This window comes from Lepisma saccharinum, chromosome 1 (genome assembly GCF_977018435.1).
Source record: "Lepisma saccharinum chromosome 1, izLepSacc3.1, whole genome shotgun sequence".
Lineage (NCBI taxonomy): Eukaryota > Metazoa > Arthropoda > Insecta > Zygentoma > Lepismatidae > Lepisma > Lepisma saccharinum.
In genome coordinates this window covers 195582314-195602543 of record NC_139229.1, presented here as the reverse complement: position 1 = coordinate 195602543, position 20230 = coordinate 195582314, and the positions used below count along the sequence as shown (strand labels likewise).

Below are 20230 nucleotides of genomic sequence, written 5' to 3'. Positions count from 1 at the left end.
AAAGTAAATAATTATAGAGAAAGTTACATACATTACATGTTGTGTTGTGTATTGACAAGCATTACTTAACATACATTCATGTTCAATGTGGATAATGAACATTATGAGGATTTAGTAAAAGATGAAAAATTTAATGTACTAATTATATTATGCATGCAAGTGTATTCAAATATTTGTTGATTCTACAAACAAGTTTGGAAACAGGTGGATGATGATATTTGTAACTGATTTATGAACTGTTTTTAATCCTACCCCCTCTGGTAAGGATGACTTCAAGATTTGAACTTTGACATCCAGGAATGTGTTAACATTAATCATCTATTTCACAAGAGCCATGTTAATTTTGAATACTATAACATACCATCATTATGTGGTTCTTCATTGGTGTTTTAACTTACATGACTTCCTTTAATTGCAGGTTTCTATGGCTACATTTAAGCTCCAGAAGGTTGAGTTTATTCATGAATCCGAAGGACTTTCCTCATCACTTAAAGTGCAATGCTCAAGCATAGGTTCAGAAGAATGTGGTGCCATACCGTGGGATGAGTTCCAGGTATGATTGAAATTAATGTTTAATGCAATCCTAATTTCCATGCCAATATGCATCCTCTTTTTAAAAAACTTGGCTGTGTTTTTCTCAAGGAATTTAACATAATACTGTATTCAGTTCTGTTGATAGCAATTCACCAGGCTGCATATTTTTAATCCTGTAAATAACGTAGGCACAAATTGAGTTTCATTGAGTTTGGCAGGTGCTTGTAATGTGAAGCTATAAGGGAGTCTTGAAATATTGGAAGAGTTTGTGTCAGTGTTCATAGGCATGTAAGTGTTTTTTTGGCAGTTTTGGCAGAACACAGTGAAAGTTACTAACTTCTGTACTAGATGCTTCTGGAACCAAACATTTTATAACACTTGCCAATAGCAATTTAACAATGCAATTGTCTTGCCATTTTTTTCTGCCATAAATTATTTGCTGTTGCCATAAATATGTGTGCTGATAAATTATGACTTGCTTTTTGTACTTTTTCATATTTTAAAATGTATCATTGTATCAGAACTTTTCTTAATGTTCACTTATAATCTTAGAAGAAAGTGGTCTAATTTTTTGAATCACTGTAGTAAGTACATTACTATTTTTTTTAAAAAAATCATCAATATGTTATTCTATTTTTTCATACAAGTTGTATAACTGCATACATTCCTAATACTTTTACATGCAGCTCAAATGTTTTTCTCTAGTATGAAAAGTATTATGTTGTTACATTTCATTGCATTTTTCCCACTGTCTTGTTGTTCATACTGTAACATATTATTGCTGCTCACTTCTTGATATGTTAATTAAGTGTATTACAGTGTGATACCTGCCGAACCTGTAGACTACATATATTTTTCAACTTTTTTGCATGCCATCCATCTATTCTGAATGTTTTTGTGTGGCACAATAGCAGGCCAAGAAGAAGGTATTGGCAATCTTTATCAGCATATTGTGTTTTGCTTGTTGGTAGTGTTTCTGTAGTTTAGCAGCATTCTTCTCTCCTCTTATGTCACCCACACGATTCCCACCATGTTTAGTTTCCTTCTGTTTTGTTTCTTCTCCATAAGAATGTTTAGTAGTTGTGGACTTGATTTCCTTTCCCCTAAGAACCTTATTTAACCTGCACTAAGTTTCCCCAATACTTAGGGCTTATATGCATTACTGGCCACCATGCGTGTTTGTATACTATTGATCTGTATTAGTACTTAAAACTAAAACATGATTAAGAAACAGTCTATCAGTTTTATTTTTACATTGACTGGAAATTTTCTGAATCCTAAGAATTAATGTGAGATTTAATAGTAGTGTGTATTGAAAATGATTTCTCCACTCTGACCTGCAAACTTGAAAATAACACTACCAGCCTGTCACCCTAAAGGTTAGGCTAAAGATTCATACACAATAAGACAAAATATTATTGTTTCTTACTAGTTCTTGCTTATGAGGAAAGCAGAAGAGAGTGCTTGAAATTGTGTGTTGATTGTTGATTCATTGGCATTTCTGCTAGTATACAAGGCTGAACACTCCAAAATTGTGTTTTGAGACTGCAGTCTTCAGCAGATACAGCAAATGAGAATGCAATTACATTTAACACCTTTTTGTTTCAATGTTATAGATAGTAAGAGTTCAATTTTAGAATTATTTTTTATAAAGAAATCACTTTAGTTTATTGTGGAGCCCACAGGAGCTTTCCAAATAGTGGGATTTTATAAAATTATTATTTTTCTTCTGATTATGTATTTTTGGAAGGACGACTACATTTCCCTTCCCCAAAGAATGTGATTTTTGGAGAACAAAATCAAGTCTAAATTTCTACAGGAAATAGTTTTTATTCTGTGATTTGTTTTTTGTGCAGAACTGCACATTTGAAATGATCATAATTGTTTGTTGATTTTCTCACAGGATTCTTGCATGTAAAGAATTTGTAATTTCCAAAATTGACGATTTTATGTTTCACAACTTGTGACTGTTAATTTGAAACCTTGATCCCAAAGAATTTTTTGAAAATTTCTTAATTACAGCAGAGTACGTGCTGGCAACCATGAACACAGGATTTTTTTATCAATACTGATCAACATGTACAACAATGGATGGATGCATTGTTTTGTTTGCTGAAGACAACCATTTCACTGTAATGATTTCTGCAGAATCTTGTGAAACAGCTACTAAGCGAAGGACATTTCCCTTTCACATTCTTGCATGAAGAAATGTACTGTGCAACTTCATTAGGAGTATAAGTTGACTGTTTTTGAAAATCTTTAATGAGTATCAAATACCCTTACAATACTGCCAGCTCAGGTAACAAGTGGGGTATAAGAGTGATCTTTTGAGAAGGCACCCAAATGCCAACCTCACTTCCACGTAGTACCAGTCTTGCAGGCCAATAAGGCTCTGATACCTGGACCTACAGCCAGTATAATCATCTCCAGAGATATGATTTCTTCTGATACGTGCTAAGTGCCTCCTTTACAGCCTTAGGAGATTTTAATTCTCTGAGACAATTGTTGATTTTATTTACGGTAAGGGGCTGAACCCCACATAATTTGACTGGTGCAAAATAACCCAGTGTTGATGCACACAAAAATCGATAACTTTTGATTCAGTATTTCTATAAATAGTCTGTAGCTGTTTTTAGAATTATATTAAACTTGTAACCACCATACATATTTCAAGTTAAATTCTGATCATCCAGAAAGATTGAAGAACATAATTATTACCATTTTGTGGTTGTTTCTATGGATAAACATGAATCTTCGGTAGCTCAGTCGTAAGGGTTTCCGACTACAATGTGAGAAACCCAGGTTTGATCCCCAGTGGGGGAGAACAGAGATTTTTTCCACCTGTTCAATTGGCTCCGGAACCCACCCAGCATCATATAAAGTGGGTACCTGGAAAACACTGGTGAGTAAGGGCAGCCAGGGGCAGTGTGCTGATCACATCACCCCCATCTTTGGTCATGATCAAGCAAGTGTGGGACCCTAACGCCACACCCCCTATATGCCTTCATGGCATTTTGCAATGCACAGGGGAGCACTTTACTTTACTTTTTATGGATAAACTCTATGGTGCAAGAGTTCTTCAAGAACCAAGGTCTACCAAACACCTTTTCTTTGGATGATGTGTGTTAGCTGCTTTGTAGATCACATTCTGTTTTTTTAAGTAGCTTCAACCATGTTCACAATGTTGCACTAAAGTAAGAATGCTCATCATTCAGCTAATGTAGGAGCCCATGTTATTAATAGTGACATAATCCGTGTATTCTCTTCTCATACAATAAGTATATAGATCCTTTTCCTAAGACAAAACCTTTAAGTATACAGTTGGACAGCTGACTCCAAAACTGGGACAACAGAAAAGTTGAAAGGATGTTGGTGCCAGGGAATTTCGCATTTATGTGGCTACCTAATGGGACTTCCTGGTTTCCACCTTTCCATACGGATCAACAATGCCTGCGAATCCCTCACATAGATTTTTGACTGATTTGTTGCTTCAGAAGTATTGTGAGTGCACATACAGTTTTCCCAAAAAGTATAGTTTTCTTATGATTTACAAGTACGTCCGTGAGACTTCAAATTGTAGTCTGCAACAAAAATAAACATTCAAAACTTAGTATTCACTAACAAAATGTCAGACTTGTTCAGAGTTAGTAAAAATTCTTAAAATATCCCTGTTTTAATATTATTACTAGGACTCGGAAGTTGATGACCTAAAAAATCTTTAACAATGACCTATACATTAACATTAAAATTATTAAAAAGTGACTTAAAATGAAAACTTCATTTTAAGTCACTTTTTAATAATTTTAATGTTAATCTATAAACTTGATTTTTTCTTCAAAAATTACAAGAGAGTTGTTGAATAATTCGATAAAACCTGTTGTTTGGCGGTTTAAACTATCGAAGCAAAGGGGAAAAAGTAATTGTGTGTTAATGTAGTTTTCGTTATTTTTACTTCAATGTAACATAAAATACACCTCCTTTCTGAGTGGGCCTTACACAATACAACAGTTGGGCAGCATTTGAAAATACAGTTGTTTCGTTATAACACCATTAAGCCTTGTTTCCATGATTATGAAAAACTAAATATGCTGACCAAGGCAGTAATTTATTTTATTAAAAACATAAACTAAAACGTAACGTTTCAACCTTCTAGCAAGGTCTTCATCAGACTCTGTATCAAGTACAAAAGTACAAAACCTTGCTAGAAGGTTGAAACGTTACGTTTTAGTTTATGTTTTTAATAAGTACTTTTGTACTTGATACAGAGTCTGATGAAGACCTTGCTAGAAGGTTGAAACGTTACGTTTTAGTTTATGTTTTTAATAAAATAAATTACTGCCTTGGTCAGCATATTTAGTTTTTCAGTTGTTTCGTGTTAGATTATAATTTCTTTTAATGTTTTGACTAATTTTACTTTAAAACCACAGATTAAGCCAATAATAGTGGCCACAAGGGAACCAGAAAGTAAGCTTCAATGTTTTTTTAAGTTTGCTGAGAAAAAATAAATTGACCAATTGATTATTTAATGCATTGCCAAATATTTTAGTTAAAAATAATATTGTGCGTTAAAAATTATATTGTGCTCTTGCATTGACCATATTTTCGATTAATAGCGTACTTGCTATTAATACCAAGTTTGGAAATTTAAATATGCAAGTTATGTTATTCATGTATAATTCACGAAATAACAAGGAAGGGGCAAAAGGAAACTTCAAAAGTGATAAAAAATGCAACAAAAACTGCAAGAAATACTGACAAATGACCTAAAAGCCAAAAAAGACCGGAAAATGGAAAACAATGCAAAATAAAACAGTGTTTTCTGATTCTAACTGAAGTGAAACAGACTAATATCAGGTTTAGCATTGTCTTCAAGACCCAGAAAGAAAGATGACTTTTCATGAACTTCCTAGCCCTAATTATAACATTAATCTAGACACATTGGTGTTCAGTACTATATATAAAAAAATAACTGCTTAGAAAGTGTGAAATTTAAAATTATATAGCCTTAATATATAATTATACAACCCCAAGATAAATGGATATGTGTTTTATAAGGAAATGGAGAAGGCATGAATAGTGAAAAGTGTAACGAAAATGCAGGGTAACAGGTATACTTGAAATTAAACTGATATGACATCATGGCACAAAAGAATCGATCATTAAGACAAACTTCATATTGCGCTTGATGCCAGTTCACATCTTAAAAACATGCATGGTGGTATCTTTAATGCATAAGCACCTAAGTACAGAATTCATTGACAACATGCAGCACTTTCACGACTGAAAAAAGAAGAGGCAATCTTAAAAGAAAATGTAACTTTGGATCCTGTGCATGAGAAAGGTTCATGTCTTTCAGCACCACCATAAACACCATCACTTTGGGCTGTAGAATTACCAACTCGGTACACTTGAGAAAAATTATGAAATCAGAGAGTAGTAGTAGTACAAGTAGATTACATTCAATGTAGAACTTTGACACAATGATACACAAGAATGAAGTGAATATGATCTCCGAGTGCCGGAAATATTCACACGCTATGCATAGAAGAATAGGTAGCATTTTAAAAAGTTGGCAAAAGCCTTGTCTGCCTTTACCTGCCATCCTCTTTCACACAAATTAGTGCCTGGTTTGGTTTCTCCATTGTTGTTTATGTAGATAGAAATATGGATGTCATAGAAGTTAGAAATAAAATTTCATATAAATTTAGAATGTGAAGATTTACTTTAAAACAAATAATGTAAATATTCTGTCAAAGAATAATGTCTTCAATGAGTTGCAAACAAGTTTTCTGGTAGCATTGTTTATTTTTTTTCACAATAGTTCATTTTACTTGTAAAACTAATTGTTCATTTACTAGTAGTTTGCTATCATACCAGACATAACAGTTAACATCCAGACCAGGTTAAAGTGAGGAATACAATACTCAATCCCTATCATTCGCACAGTGTTGCATGACTCAAGTAGATAAGTGGCTTGAGCATGTTGAATTAAAATGCATGAATGATTTCTTCACCACTGTACAACCTCGCTGCAGTGATGTTCTAGCTAAAAGATATATCTTTTTCCAGAGCAAATTCTCTACGCGAGCGAAGGTGTGGAGCGAAATGCCAATAAATGAAGCTAGTCAAACTTCAATAAAGATGAGAATGGACCATAAAACAGATGATGATCCCAGTGCAATATTATCTTGTAATACCATTGATGGCTCATCCTTAAGGAACAATATTACAAGAATGTTCAAAGATTTTGTAGAAGTGCGTGTTGGTAATGTCACTCTGTACCTGAATATGAGCACGGTAACTGGATTGATGGATCTGGTGGAAGATGAAATCATACCTCTACCTCTGCCTATGGAGGTAAGTGCACGAGGAATACTATTCAGCCAAGAGTCATATGAACTGTCTCTTTCTGTGAAGTTTGTGATAATATTACTGTTATTGCAATTCATTTTAGTTATTTAATAGGTTGGAATGCTTATAATTATTATGTACAGTCACGGACACTGCTGGCTTGTAATGAATACATTAGCTTTCAATGGAATCATTACAAGCCGGCAGTGTCCGTGGCTGTACTTCAGTCAGGTTTAAATTTTTACATTGTTCAATGTTTTTGCTTTAACAAGTGTAGAAATTTATCAGTAATTTGGTAAAATGGGATTAAAAACAGGTTAACACTTTCCAGATGAGACTGAGAATACAGTTTTTTCCCCAGTGGATGGGTTTTTTTTTGCTGGTTTTAAAAATAGATCATAGAAAATATGTTGTTAAGTGTGTTATTATTTAACATTTTTTTTGTAAAATCTACACTTCTTCCTCGTTTCATGGATATGTCATATGTTACGTTTTATGTAAATTTTCTCACATTTATGATTTTTTTTCTAAGCAATTTTTTTGAAAGTAAAGAAAATTATGATATTGTATTAAAGTTGGTTGAAACATATTTTCAATAGGTAATACAGAATTAATTTATGGATATAAGCTAAAAGCTTTCGAATAGGATTCAAATCATTACTAACTGCGAAATCCAAAGTGGAAATCATGGTAAATAATTTCCACATTATGGATATAAATTATTCAATGCTATTCTCAAGAGTATAAACAAAAGTACAAGTAAAATTCAGCAACAAAGAAAACGTGATATGCCCATATTTTTCAAAGTTCGTTCGTTATTATCACTAAATATAGAATTATTCCAAAGATATATCAAATTACACCTTTTGGTATAGTTACCTGCATGTTACGTCATTTTAAACTTCATAGCAACAGGACTACAGACAAATAAACAGGACAACATCAATCTGGGCAAATCATCCCATGTTCCAGTTAAGAGTAAAATGCCCAGTGCAATGCAATGTGCAACTTGCACATTATTTTACTTTACTTTTTGGTTGTTTACTCTTTAATCCCTGCTGTTGAGAAGGTTTGTTAACAATCTTGAATCTATTGGTACCTGAAGCTTTTGGAATGCTAGAAACAGGCCTAATCCTTCTTTAACGAAAAGATTCGGTAGTAACAGGTAATTTTTCCTTGTCTCTCCAAGATCTTGTGCGCCCATTCTTCTCAACCATCGGGGTTACTAACACTTGGTGTCATAACTGGCATCAACAGAGAGAGAGAGAATGAGCCAAGTCTGTGGGACCATTACACTCATCACCTGCTGAACCTTCATTTACAATGAAACCATGCCTGGGAATGCTGGCCGAATTGAAAGGATAAACTCAGCAAGGTCGAAATCCAATTGACCGATTTCCCAGTGTTGCACCTTTAGGCCAGGCTTGGCACAGCAACCCACCAAACTGCAGGCAAGGTAGTTTACGACCAGGATTTGACCTAATCCAACAAATTGTAGCCAAATAATAGTATGTCTTTAGGGTCTTAAAGAAACTTCCATCCAGCGACTGAAAACAATGTGTAGTATGACTTGGTAGATAAAACAAAATTATATAATTTTCTGAAGCATAATCAAGAAGTTCAATGTTATTGTAATGAGAGTAATGTCCGTCTAATATTAACAACACTTTGCCTTGTTCTTTGCTTGGTAGAAAATGTTCCTTGAACCACAAAAAGAACAATTCACTGGTAACGTAGGCTGATTTAGGAGACATAACTGTGCTGGGAGGGGACATGTGGTCTTCAAATTCAGGTTTTGTGAATCTTTGTTTGAGACACTGGCTCTGCAATAAGATAGGAGAGAAGCTCATAAGTTGTTTTTTTTTTAATACTATCACATATACATAGGTTCATTCATGTCTAAGAATGAATAATACATTGCTCAAAATGATGCCATATTTCACAAATATGAATTCACAATTTTAAATGCAAATTTGCAGTTAATGTTAATAGTTTTATTATGATGGGGGTGAAATGCCCGTGGGTATATCACACTTTATTTCAGTGAGCGTAACACCCCGTAGCTACAAGGAAAGAAATAAGTCTCTGAGATGGCAACACTGAGTACATGCCAGGAACATTCACATATATCACACTTGATTTCAGTGAGCGTAACACCCCGTAGCTACAAGGAAAGAAATAAGTCTCTGAGATGGCAACACTGAGTACATGCCAGGAACATTCACACAAATTGTTTATCAGAACTGTCATTTGTACAGTAAAATATCAATAATTTTTTTTCTCATTAGGGAAAAAACCATATCATTCGCTTAATACAAAAACCTTCCAAAAATTATTGATTCAAAAATAGTCTACCTACCTCATAAAATTAATCCTGGAGGGCTTCAAAATGTGTCCCATAACACCGTATCTGCATCCTTCATTTCTGTAGTAATGGCACTTTCAAAGATTGTCGTCATTGTTACCAAAACTTCATCCCTTGTGCATGAACCATGAAGCTGGGCATTTAACCCCTGTGGCCATTCCCCCGGGTGACTCTATATCAGTTGAAATTTTAAAGAGGTGGTTACAACACACGTGCACAAGAGATGCAGTGCGATTATAGCTCGTCGTTCATTCACAAATGAATGGCTTATTGCAGAAAGGGACCTGAGTCACATTTTTGAGGTATCGGAGTTAATTTTTTCATCTCCACTGTGTCTAGCAGCATACTGCAGGGGGGTGCATTGAGGGTTGCAAAATTAACTATTCATTATGTTGAATATTTGAGCCAACAACGGCACATTTCTTTCTTACACTATTAATATTATACGATTTTTCATTGTTTTTCTCAGAATTGTGCAAAAGTGACTCAGGTCCCTTTCTGCAATAAGCCATTCAAATGAATTTTATAGTGAATGACTGGCTATGCCCGTTGCCTGTCTTATTGGACAGTAATTGTACGATGGGGTATGCCCGTCGCTTATCTGGATAGGGTTAACCATGATTGATTCTATGCATTGATGTCTACCATTTCCTCCTTTTACAAAGGGAAGTCAGTAAATAGGTCACAAATGTCTATGAGAAACTTCTAAAACAGGTAGACTTGAAAACCATTCATTATTATATTTACAGGATTCCTATAAATCCTGATAAAGTCAGGGAAATCATTGTTTGAGTGAAAAAGTCCAGGATTTCAATAATACATTCAATAACTGGAAAAAGTCTGGGAAAATCGAGTGTTTTTATACTTGCCAGGATTTGGGAATGAAATTAAATCCTCCTTTATTTTCTTGATGGAAATACTCTACTAAGATTAAAATTCTTTTATAATTTATTTTTGTTTATTTATTTTGGACAGTGTTGAATAAACTTGATTGGCTTGCATAACTTAAAACTTGGTTACGAGGAGATTAAAGCACCAGAGAATGATCTATAAAATTATTTTAAAATGTGGAAAAGCCAGTGCCAAATGTTTGTTTCCCAAAAGGAATGGGAACCCTGTTTTACACATACCTTCATTTCACCATTCTGTCTATTTGATGCATTTATGCCATCATTTTACCATTACCCTGATTCACATGCAAAAAATCTCTGGTCAGCTGTGTGCTGAGCAAAATTGACACTCCACATCCAAATATGAGTTTTCAGAGGACTGAAGTTCATGTGAAAAACATCTCTTCAGTATAAGCAAGAATCATTTTTATGTGAAATTCCTTTTCAAGAAGGCATTTCCCCACAAAAACACTCAACTGCTTGTTACTCTGGAGTTACACACCTCAACTATGGTTGTCATTTTCAATACTGAGCTGTGCACATACAGGAAATATCTAGCATCTGCTACCTAACCTCCTCCTTGCTGGATTGTACCAATATCTGCTGACATCAGTCATCAGCCTTCTGTTATGCAAGCTCATGTATATCCTTTTTATTAGCTTTTTTTTTGGAGTGGGGGGGGGACATTATAACAAGAATGTTTTTTCTTAGCAGCACTTAAATATTCTCTGTTCTTCCTGTTCATTTCTCTACCAATCTCCAGTAGTTGACGTCAGATGTTTCAGTGGATTTTCCAACACTAATGTTTGCTGCAGATCATCCTGCTGTTAATATGTTCCTCTGATTTTATATGAGCTTGCTTTTGTCAAGTGAATTTTCTTTCATCTTATATTGGTTGTTTATACATGCAAATTTTATTGTAGAGTTACATCTGGCTTTTAACTTCTAGTTCAGCTTCAAATATCTTCAGTATGCATTTGATATCCTATTTTATCACTGTGTATATGTACAGGGGTCATCCAGAAAGTAAGTTCTGTTTGCCAATTAAAAAACATAAAATGTAATGGAACAAAAACCTTTATTGCACACTGAAGTACATACCTTGGACTAATTTATTGTAGAGTGGTTAGAAAGTTATTTAAAATACCCCAAAATTCTGGAAAAAACTGTGAATTTTGGTTTTTGAAAATGAGTGGGAATTGTACTTCAAAACAAACCTAAAAATATATGTAATAATTCACACTGGAGTAGTACAATACATACTGCACATGTCACTAGGACCAGGAAATTTTTCAATAATATGCATCATGTAACTCCAGTGCTGGTTGTGCATGCACAGTGAATGCTTTTTGTACAGAAGGGAGGGGAAATACTTATGTGTTCCTTTGTCCTAGGTAAAGAAAGTCGTAAACAGAACTGTCTGTTTTTCAGATATTTTTGGAGAATATTGAAGTTCACATGACAGAGGATAGGCCTCCAAGCAACATCACTTCTCCAGGACCTGTGCCCATTAATGCTGCCATATCTAAATTGAAGATATCCAGATCTGTGTCAGGATTATACCACATAGATCCATTGGGTATGTTTCCGGTTTAGTCTGTGTAGTACATGTATATATGTGATGGACACCAGTGTATGAAAATGTTTGAATAGTTCAAGTCGCTACACAGCTTACACTAAATTAAAATTAATCCATATTATTTTCTGTTGTATTCTACTTTGTTCTTTTGTCTTGTAGTTTTTTGATAATCATTATCAAACCAATCTTTTCTATTTATGGTTTGTTCTTTACCTATTGTTTCTTCTCTCACTTCTTTGATGATCTTTTCAAGTTTTTTTCCAACTTTCGTCTGCTGATATGTCCTCTTTTTCTATGGTCTCTTCTTGTATTTTGTTATTTATTTCATGCTGATAGTGTTTTTTATTTTTATTTGTTGATTTTGTGTTGTTCTATTTTGTTCTTTTATTTGTTGTAGTTTCATGGCCATTACTTAGTCTTTCATGTATTTTAGTGTAAACCATATAGTGATCTGTGTCACAGGTCTTCTGCAACTCCTTACATCTAATATGGTCGAAATGCCTTCTATAAATCAGGACGTGAGTGAACTGATTAACTGTATTATCGTCCAGCTATTTCCAAGTGCCAAGATGCATTCTTTTATGAGGATAGTATGAATTGTTGATGGCTGATCTGTTTTTAAATTCAAAATGAATTAACATTAGGCCATTTTCATTACTATTAAAATCACCAAGTGTTATTGTGTTATCATATTTTGCTTCTTTTTCATATTCTCTTTCTAGGTTTTCTTTATCAGTTTCTTCCTTTCATTAGTTTCTTCTTTTTCATTGGTTGGTTCATGAACGATTATTATTGTAATGTTTGGGAACAAATTACACAATACCTCTTTATCAGTTTTCTTTCTGTGCTAATTTACATTTTTGCCATATCACATCACATTTTCTTGTTTTCCAACTGTAATTGCTATGCTACAATGAAAATGGGTAAAAACTCATGGTAGTGATGAGGGACAGTCATAAACCTGAATTTGAACTCAAGACCTTTCTTCCACGTGCTTATTGTTTTCAAAAAGCACTTTCTTTAAATTCCTCGCTTCTCTCCCATCTCTGTCTCTGTGTGCATACATGTGTGTGCTTGCACACACAGGCCCGACCAGAAAGTTTTTAATGGAGGTCAGGTTACTGAAAGGTGTTTTTAATGTCAACATTGATAGGAAAATGGGGCAAAATGATTACAATTACTTTTTTGTTTGAAGAAAATTAAGTTGAAAGGGAAATTTATGATCTCCATAATACCCCTTGCCAGTGGGTATGTGTTTATTTAGCACCTCTGCTCCATCTTACTTGCAACCATGAGGATTGATCTACTGTAATGTTAGATGCAAATTGTGTTTAATTTTTGAAGTGAAACTTCATAGATGATTCTGGTAATTGCAGATTAAGATTCAAGTTTCGTAAATTTTCACTTCCATGAAATAGCTAAATTATTTTGTCTGGTCTGTATTGAAATAACATTGCAGTCTATGCCTTTGGGTGTGTGTGTCTGGATGGGGGCACAGTTTTCAGAAAAAAATATTTTGATTGTCAATAAATAATGGTATCATTACAACCAGGGTGGGATTTGAAGGGGGGGGGGATATGGGAGAATTCCCCATTCTGGTTTCTATGTGATAGGGGACAGGGTTGAGCTGGGGTGTCATTTGAAGGGGAGAAGTTTTTCTTCTAAATTCTTTTATGACTTGCCTTTAAACCTTTAAAATACACAATCACACATGATATACAAATATATACTGTATTTGCCAGCATATAACGCACCCCTTGTTTTTACACATTTTTTAGGAAAAAGCTTTATTACTGAATATTACAATTAATATACAGTATTTCAATTATAAAGTAATATGTAGGTCTACTTTCAATAAATAACTTATTTAACCTAATCTAACTAGGAAGAATGCATTTTAATCTCCTTCACACATCACAAGGATGCAAGAAAGAAATCATCTAAGAACAGAGAAAATTTGCAGAAACAAAGGTAATCAAAAACTGAGTATCGGTGAACAAGATGCACCCTGTTTTTTCAGTTTTATTTATAATGGAAAAAAAAGTGTGTCCTGTACCAGCAAATACAGTGATTTTAATTTTTTTACTGCAACCGCCAATGTTCAAAACCATGAGCTGCCACTGGTATCATTGATTAAATTTGAACAAATGTGACCATTCATATAAGCCAATACTCATAGCTCTAATTGTAACAATGTGCAAAAATATTGTTGGACGCTTTATGGACATCGTGTTTATATCTCCAGAGACTAGAAGGAATTTCATCTAATTTTTGAGAATACTAATTTGTGTTTGTAAAAAATGGAACAAGATATTTTAATTAAAGTAAAGTTTCCACCTTGTGCCAACATTGTGAAAAGTAATATAGTGCTAAATTGGGTTTTTCTGGCACATGTTTATTTTTATCCCAACGTTTCAACTGGCATTCATCAGGTGAGTTGGTAAGGATGATCAGTCTGATGTTGAGCTAGAACAGGTTGGTTTTTATTCTTCTTCCTTTTCTTTTTTCTTTCTATGATATGTTTAACGCAATACAAAATTTGTAAATAACATTTAGTTCTCAAGAAAATCAGCAGAAGAAGATTTTATGAGTCTGTTGCAGTGCTTTCAGTCTTGTATATCATTCAGACAAGCAATAAATACAGTGAAACCACGATTTCTGTTATTTAGTGTCGCTTTTCCACCACTTTTGGCTAATCCCGATGGTGAGTATGAGTAGTGGTATGATGAAATTGATTAAAGAACACTCCCAAATAACACCCATGCCCAGGCTGGAATTCAAACCCATGGCCCCTGGCATTGTGGCATGCTCTGCTAATCACTCCACCACAGAGGTCAGCGATATTAATAGATCAAAATGCTATAAGATTTTCTCAGATTTTTTTTTTTTTTGGCCTCCTGAAACATTTACAACCAAAGTTCCACTGTTTTTCATTCTGACACACATCACATTCCTGTGTGTAGAAGCCAGTGGGCTGCAGTTGTTTTTAAACCTGTGATGTTCATGTAAAGAACTTGTTTCAAAAGTTGATGTGTAATCGTAATATCCAGCAAATTACACCACTTATGGTGTTAGATATAAAGCCAAGATGTTTCAAAGGACATGATGAGGTTAATGCCTAGACAAGGTAGATTCAATTTTGTGGTGTGATGAATCGGCCAACAAAGAAACTATGCAAACAAGTATAATGAGTTTCATAAACACCACATTCTGTGGCATTCGCAATTTGCATTTATGCAATAAAAGTTTACATTCCCAAAACATATTTCAATGTTTTTTTGTTTAAATTTACATGATATGCTGTAGATAAGAAATTAACCTTGAAATATCAGGGTCTGTATATGTAGGTATGTAATTTTACATATTTTTGAAGTAAATCCTGACATTCACTATGCATTTGTAAATAGCACATTGATTATTTTACAACACACCATTTCACCAACTTCTTATTTGCATCATCAGACCAAATGGATTAGGAAAAACACTTATATTGTATGTTACATACAAGGGTCATACAGAAAAAAATGGAATATTTTTGGTGTAAAACAAACGACAAATGATGTGTGCAAAAAATTGATGGTACAGAAACTCCATACCTTACTATATTTTTCCACATATTTGCCGTACCCATTGAAGCACTTATTATAGCTTGATAATGTTTGTTGATAATGTCATTGTACTTGATTCCCACCAATGTATTCAACTATGCAGTGACAGAGTCTTTGACCAGTCGTGGCAAAGTGTTTTCTGGAAGGAAGGAACATTTGACTGTAGCAGACAGCACACACTCAACTACAGAGGCCTTAAAGACAAAGATTGATGAAGCAATTCAGGCTGACCATTAAGACATTCTGCACGAATCTTTTCCTGCAATTTCATGATCTCTTCTTCACGATATAGTTACAGTACACCTTTGGTACAAGAAAATCTGTGCCAGATGGGGCCCTCGACTTCTGACTTAGAAGCACACTGTCACTATATGGTTGAATACATTGGCGGCAACGGTTTACAAATATGGTATAAACAAACTGGTATCATACTATGATAAGTGCTTGAATAGGTATGGCGAATATGTGGAAAAGTACAAGTGGGCATACCCCTCTTCCCCCTGTATTTTTGACACTATGATGGTTATGGTTGGATGCTTCATATGAACACATACCTGATGGTTTAAGTGTCCGGAACATCGGTATGGAGACCGTCTTTTTCCTGTCTTTTTCATAGCATGGCCAAACTCTGCGCCATATTTTGGCACACTTCGCGATGCAAGGTTGAATAAGATCTTTTTCCAGGCGGTGACGTTGCCCTCAATAACGTTCTGAAGGGCCTCCAAGAAGTCCCAGAGGTGGTTAATCAATGACACAGGTATGTGTTCATATCAAGTAATGCAACTATTACCATTGTAGTGTTGAAAATAAAGGGGGGTATGCCCACTTTGTGACCACCCTGTAGAGTAAGGTATGTAGTTTCTGTACCATAAATTTTTTGCACACGTCATTTGTCGTTGTTTTACACCTAAACATTCCTTTTTTTTCCCCCTGGGATCCTCGTACTTAGTTGAATCAGTTTCAAGATGGCTGATTGATTGTTGTTTTCGTCAAAATTGTTACAGCTTTGGCAGTATATTTTCTTGACTGTTGATAATGAGGAGATATACAAGTTTCCAAATTCATCATCATTTATATTTTTATTTTTAAAGCAAACATGCAGTGGCAGCGGCAATTATGGGGAAGGGGCAGTTTCTCCCCATGTTTTGCCAATTTTGCTCCCGCACTATGCTAAACCTTACGTATCAAGGGAAAGTAAACTGTTCTTCCCCCGGCCCTATTTTGGCACCTTGCCCCCAGTTTTGACACCCAATTTCCGCCACTGCAAACATGTATTAACATATTTCTTTAAAATTGTATAGTCAAGTGCTTTGTGGTGTGGGTGTTAATTTTTATCAAATTTGCAGGTGACCCTCATGGAGATTTGCCCCTCACTCATTCTAAAGAGCAGAGCGAGGAAGCAAGTGCTAATGAGACATCTAAGATAAGGAATCAACTTGCGGAATCTCTCAAGAAGATGAGGAACCTGAGTAAAGAACATGAGGAACTGAAACGGAAAGTAAGAGTGTTTGAGAAAGTGGAAGAGGAAAATGGAAGACTTCGGAAAGTCGTGGAAGAGACGGAAATATTACGTGTGTGTCTTGCCTCAGCGCAAGAAGAGGTGGGCCATCTGTTGGAGGAGAAGCAAAGACTCTTGGAAACGTTACAGCTGTTGCAGGAAGAAATGCACAAATCCGACCAGAAGAAGAAGACATGGAATGGTAAAAGATAGCAGTGTTGTTCCCTATTTAGGAAGTAGAGCTTTTATTTCATTGGGGGTAAGGTAAGCACACAGGTTTCGTTGAGAATTTACTTGAATAGTGCTATATTTTTGCAATACATAAAAAGGTACAGTTGTTTTTCTTATATTTTACAGTTGAATTCTAGAATAATGTGGTTTTACTTGCATAGGTAAACCCTTAACAGTCTGTGATTACATTTTTTCATATTATGTAGAAATTTTTAAATAATGTACAGAAATAGTTGATGCTTATTTATGTACATAGCAAAAGATTTACTTTTTTGACGGCTGTAAATGCAGGACACATTGTAAGTGCAATGTAATGTGTCGACTGTTAGATATGAAGATTTTAGAGCTGATAGGAGTACTCAGAGATATTCAGAGAATGTGTGATCACAGTGAGTGTGTGTGTGTGTGGGAAAGTGAATGAGAGAAAGAGAGAGGAGTGTGTGTGTGTGAGAGAGTGCATAATAAAAACATACATGTGCATAATTTATCAGAAAAGAAAAAGGACTTAAAACTCTTGCATTATGATACACTGTAAACACTGTTCATTTGAAATGATAGAGAAATGAAATTGTCCCATGTACGAAGTTTAGGGTAAATGTTGAAAGTTCGCAGGTGTTAACTTTGTACATGTTCCTATCTGTGCCTTTACTGAGATAATTATTTATGTTTAACATAGTTTACCACAATGTTATTGCATAGTGGAGATTTTGTTTCGTTTTCCCTTTTCACATTACCAAGCACAATGTTCTACTGTGTAAGCCTTGCTAATTGTTTTGGGTATACTGAATATATATTTGTATAGATAACACTTTTTGGGATGTGTACTATAGCATGTTTTAATAACTTTTAGTCATTTTCTTCACTGTGAGCAAGTCGATGTCCTCCAATCCTTAGATGGCATTGTGCCTGATATTTTAAACAGGCTGTTGTAAATGTCAGTAAATATGCATATGTACATACATGTATATTATATAATACATTTAATTAGTGTGAATATAATGTGTGGTGATTTACTATATTGATTTATGTGTGTGATTATGTGTTTGAATGTGGTGTGATTCAAGGTAAGACAATTTTAAGAGAATTAATTGTATCAAATCAGATGAATTTTTAGTAAATGTCAATCATGGGCATTACTCAGCTAGCTTGAGTGGTTAAGGAAAATTTGTTGTTCTTTTTGTTATTATATTTTCCCCTTTAAATATGTATACTGCATATAGTATTATCCCCATCGCATGGGGAGCAATACAGTGACAATTCGTTGTCAGATATTATTTACTATGTTTGTTGATTAGCCAAAGAAAAATAAATATAAGAGCCTGTGTCTGTGGTAAAACTGTGATCCACAAGCATATACAATAATTATAAACAATAAATGGGTATTCTATGAAGATGCTGCTTTCATTTTCGTTCGTTCCAATATCCCTTTTATCTCATAGATGTGTGATATGTAACTTAACTTTCCTGGCAAAACAGGTCGAGGGGACTATCAATGAACGTTCCCAATGAGAGTCTCAACAAAACTTTTAGCATAGGACAATAATGGAACACAAGAAAGAGGTGTGTAGTACTGCATCATACACTCTTTCCAAAAAGTTTGGAATATTCTTATATTAGGCACAACAAGTTTGTAATATTATTGTATTTGACAATAAGTGATAGGCACGGTGGCATATGTCTGTGAAAATACGAGGCACGTGTATTTGGCTATTTTTAGACGTAGTCACTATTAACCTTCAGACATTTCTGATAGCGTAGCACAAGCTTCCGTATACCCTCTGTGTAAAAATCTGCCACCTGAGAGTGCAGCCAGTCCAGAACTGATGTCTTGAGCACGTCACTGTCGTTGAAACGCTTCGATGCAAGCCACTTTTTCAGGTGAAGAAAAAGAAAGAAAAATCGCTGGGGGCAAGGTTGGGGCTGTAAGGGGGATGATTGAATAGTTCCCATCGAAATCTTTGAATTGTCTCAACAGTACGAGCAGCTGTGTGTGGGCGGGCGTTATCCTGGATCAGAAAAATTCCAGAGCGTAGCATTTCTCTCTGCCGATTTTGGATGGCATGTCGCAGATTATTCAGTGTTTCGCAATACACCTCTGCTGTAATTGTTCGTCCTGGTTCCAAGAATTCCACAAAAATCACACCCTTTTGGTCCAAAAACACGGTTGCCATGATTTTGTGAACTGATGGTGTTTGTTTGAATTTCTTCGCTTTAGGAGAACCAGAGTGCCGCCATTGCATTAACTGCTGCTTCGACTCCCCAGTGGCGTACGATATCCATGTTACATCCCCCGTCACTATGTGCAAAAAGAGGTCATCCCCATCCTCCCCCCAGCGGGCCAAAAAATCACATGCAGCTGTCCTTCTTTGTGCTTTGTGAGCGTCTGTCAGCATTTTTGGTACCCACCTTTCACACAGTTTGTGATACCCCAGGTTGTCTGTCACAATTCGATACACCGTTTTCGCAGACACTTCTGGAAACTCTTTGGTGAATTCAGATATTGTGAACCGGCGATTGGAACGCACTTTCTCGTTAATGCGTTCCACCAGATCGTCTGTCTGAACATTAGGCCTTCCACTACACTCATCGTCATGGACATTTTGAACGCCATTCCCGAAACTCTGCACCAATGCCTGACCTTCCCTTCACTCATCACTGTCGGTCCATAAATGGCCCACAATTCCCGGTGGATGTCAGCTGCATTCTGTCCTTTGGCGTTCAGAGATCGTATCGCAGATCTCACTTCACATTTGGCGGGATTTTGTATTACGGCAGCCATTTCACCTTACTGCTACTCACACTTATGCAACCCCATTCTGACGATTCTATCTCTGTTGCAATCACAGAATACTAGGGCATGCTCCTGCGCATGCTCAACTTCATCAGTGTTGCCAATCCCGCGTAAAAAATTATCGGCCCTTTTTTTTTTTGACAAGCGCCTCGTACGAGAACGTCCACCAGACAGATACCATGTGTTGTTGAATCCCAAGGCCATTTCTATCACCTATTGTCTGATGTAACAATATTCCAAACTTTTTGTGAGAAGTGTATTTCGGATCCTTGTAAATATGTTAACCACAGGAACAATCTGTGCATTGAAGGGTTTTGCAGGGTATGCTGCTTCTATTTGATAATTTATTGGAAATCAGTTTTTCTGTACATGTTGCTCACACC

General features: G+C 35.3%; 1 protein-coding gene across 4 annotated transcripts in view; it reads left to right on the top strand.

Moving 5' to 3' along the window:
- The window catches only part of LOC145978039 (bridge-like lipid transfer protein family member 3B), a 79527-nt gene extending 61080 nt beyond the window's left edge, over window positions 1-18447 (top strand). For 2 of the 4 annotated variants that reach the window (XM_083110455.1, XM_083110439.1), the window contains 5 exons: window positions 419-553; window positions 1446-1460; window positions 6604-6891; window positions 11572-11719; window positions 16674-18447. In XM_083110455.1, coding sequence (XP_082966581.1) covers window positions 419-553; window positions 1446-1460; window positions 6604-6891; window positions 11572-11719; window positions 16674-17038 — 951 coding nt within the window. In that variant the 3' untranslated portion in view covers window positions 17039-18447. The remainder of the gene's footprint in view (window positions 1-418; window positions 554-1445; window positions 1461-6603; window positions 6892-11571; window positions 11720-16673) is intronic. The other 2 variants (XM_083110463.1, XM_083110447.1) reach the window with 1 other exon arrangement.
- Window positions 18448-20230: the final 1783 nt, after the last annotated feature.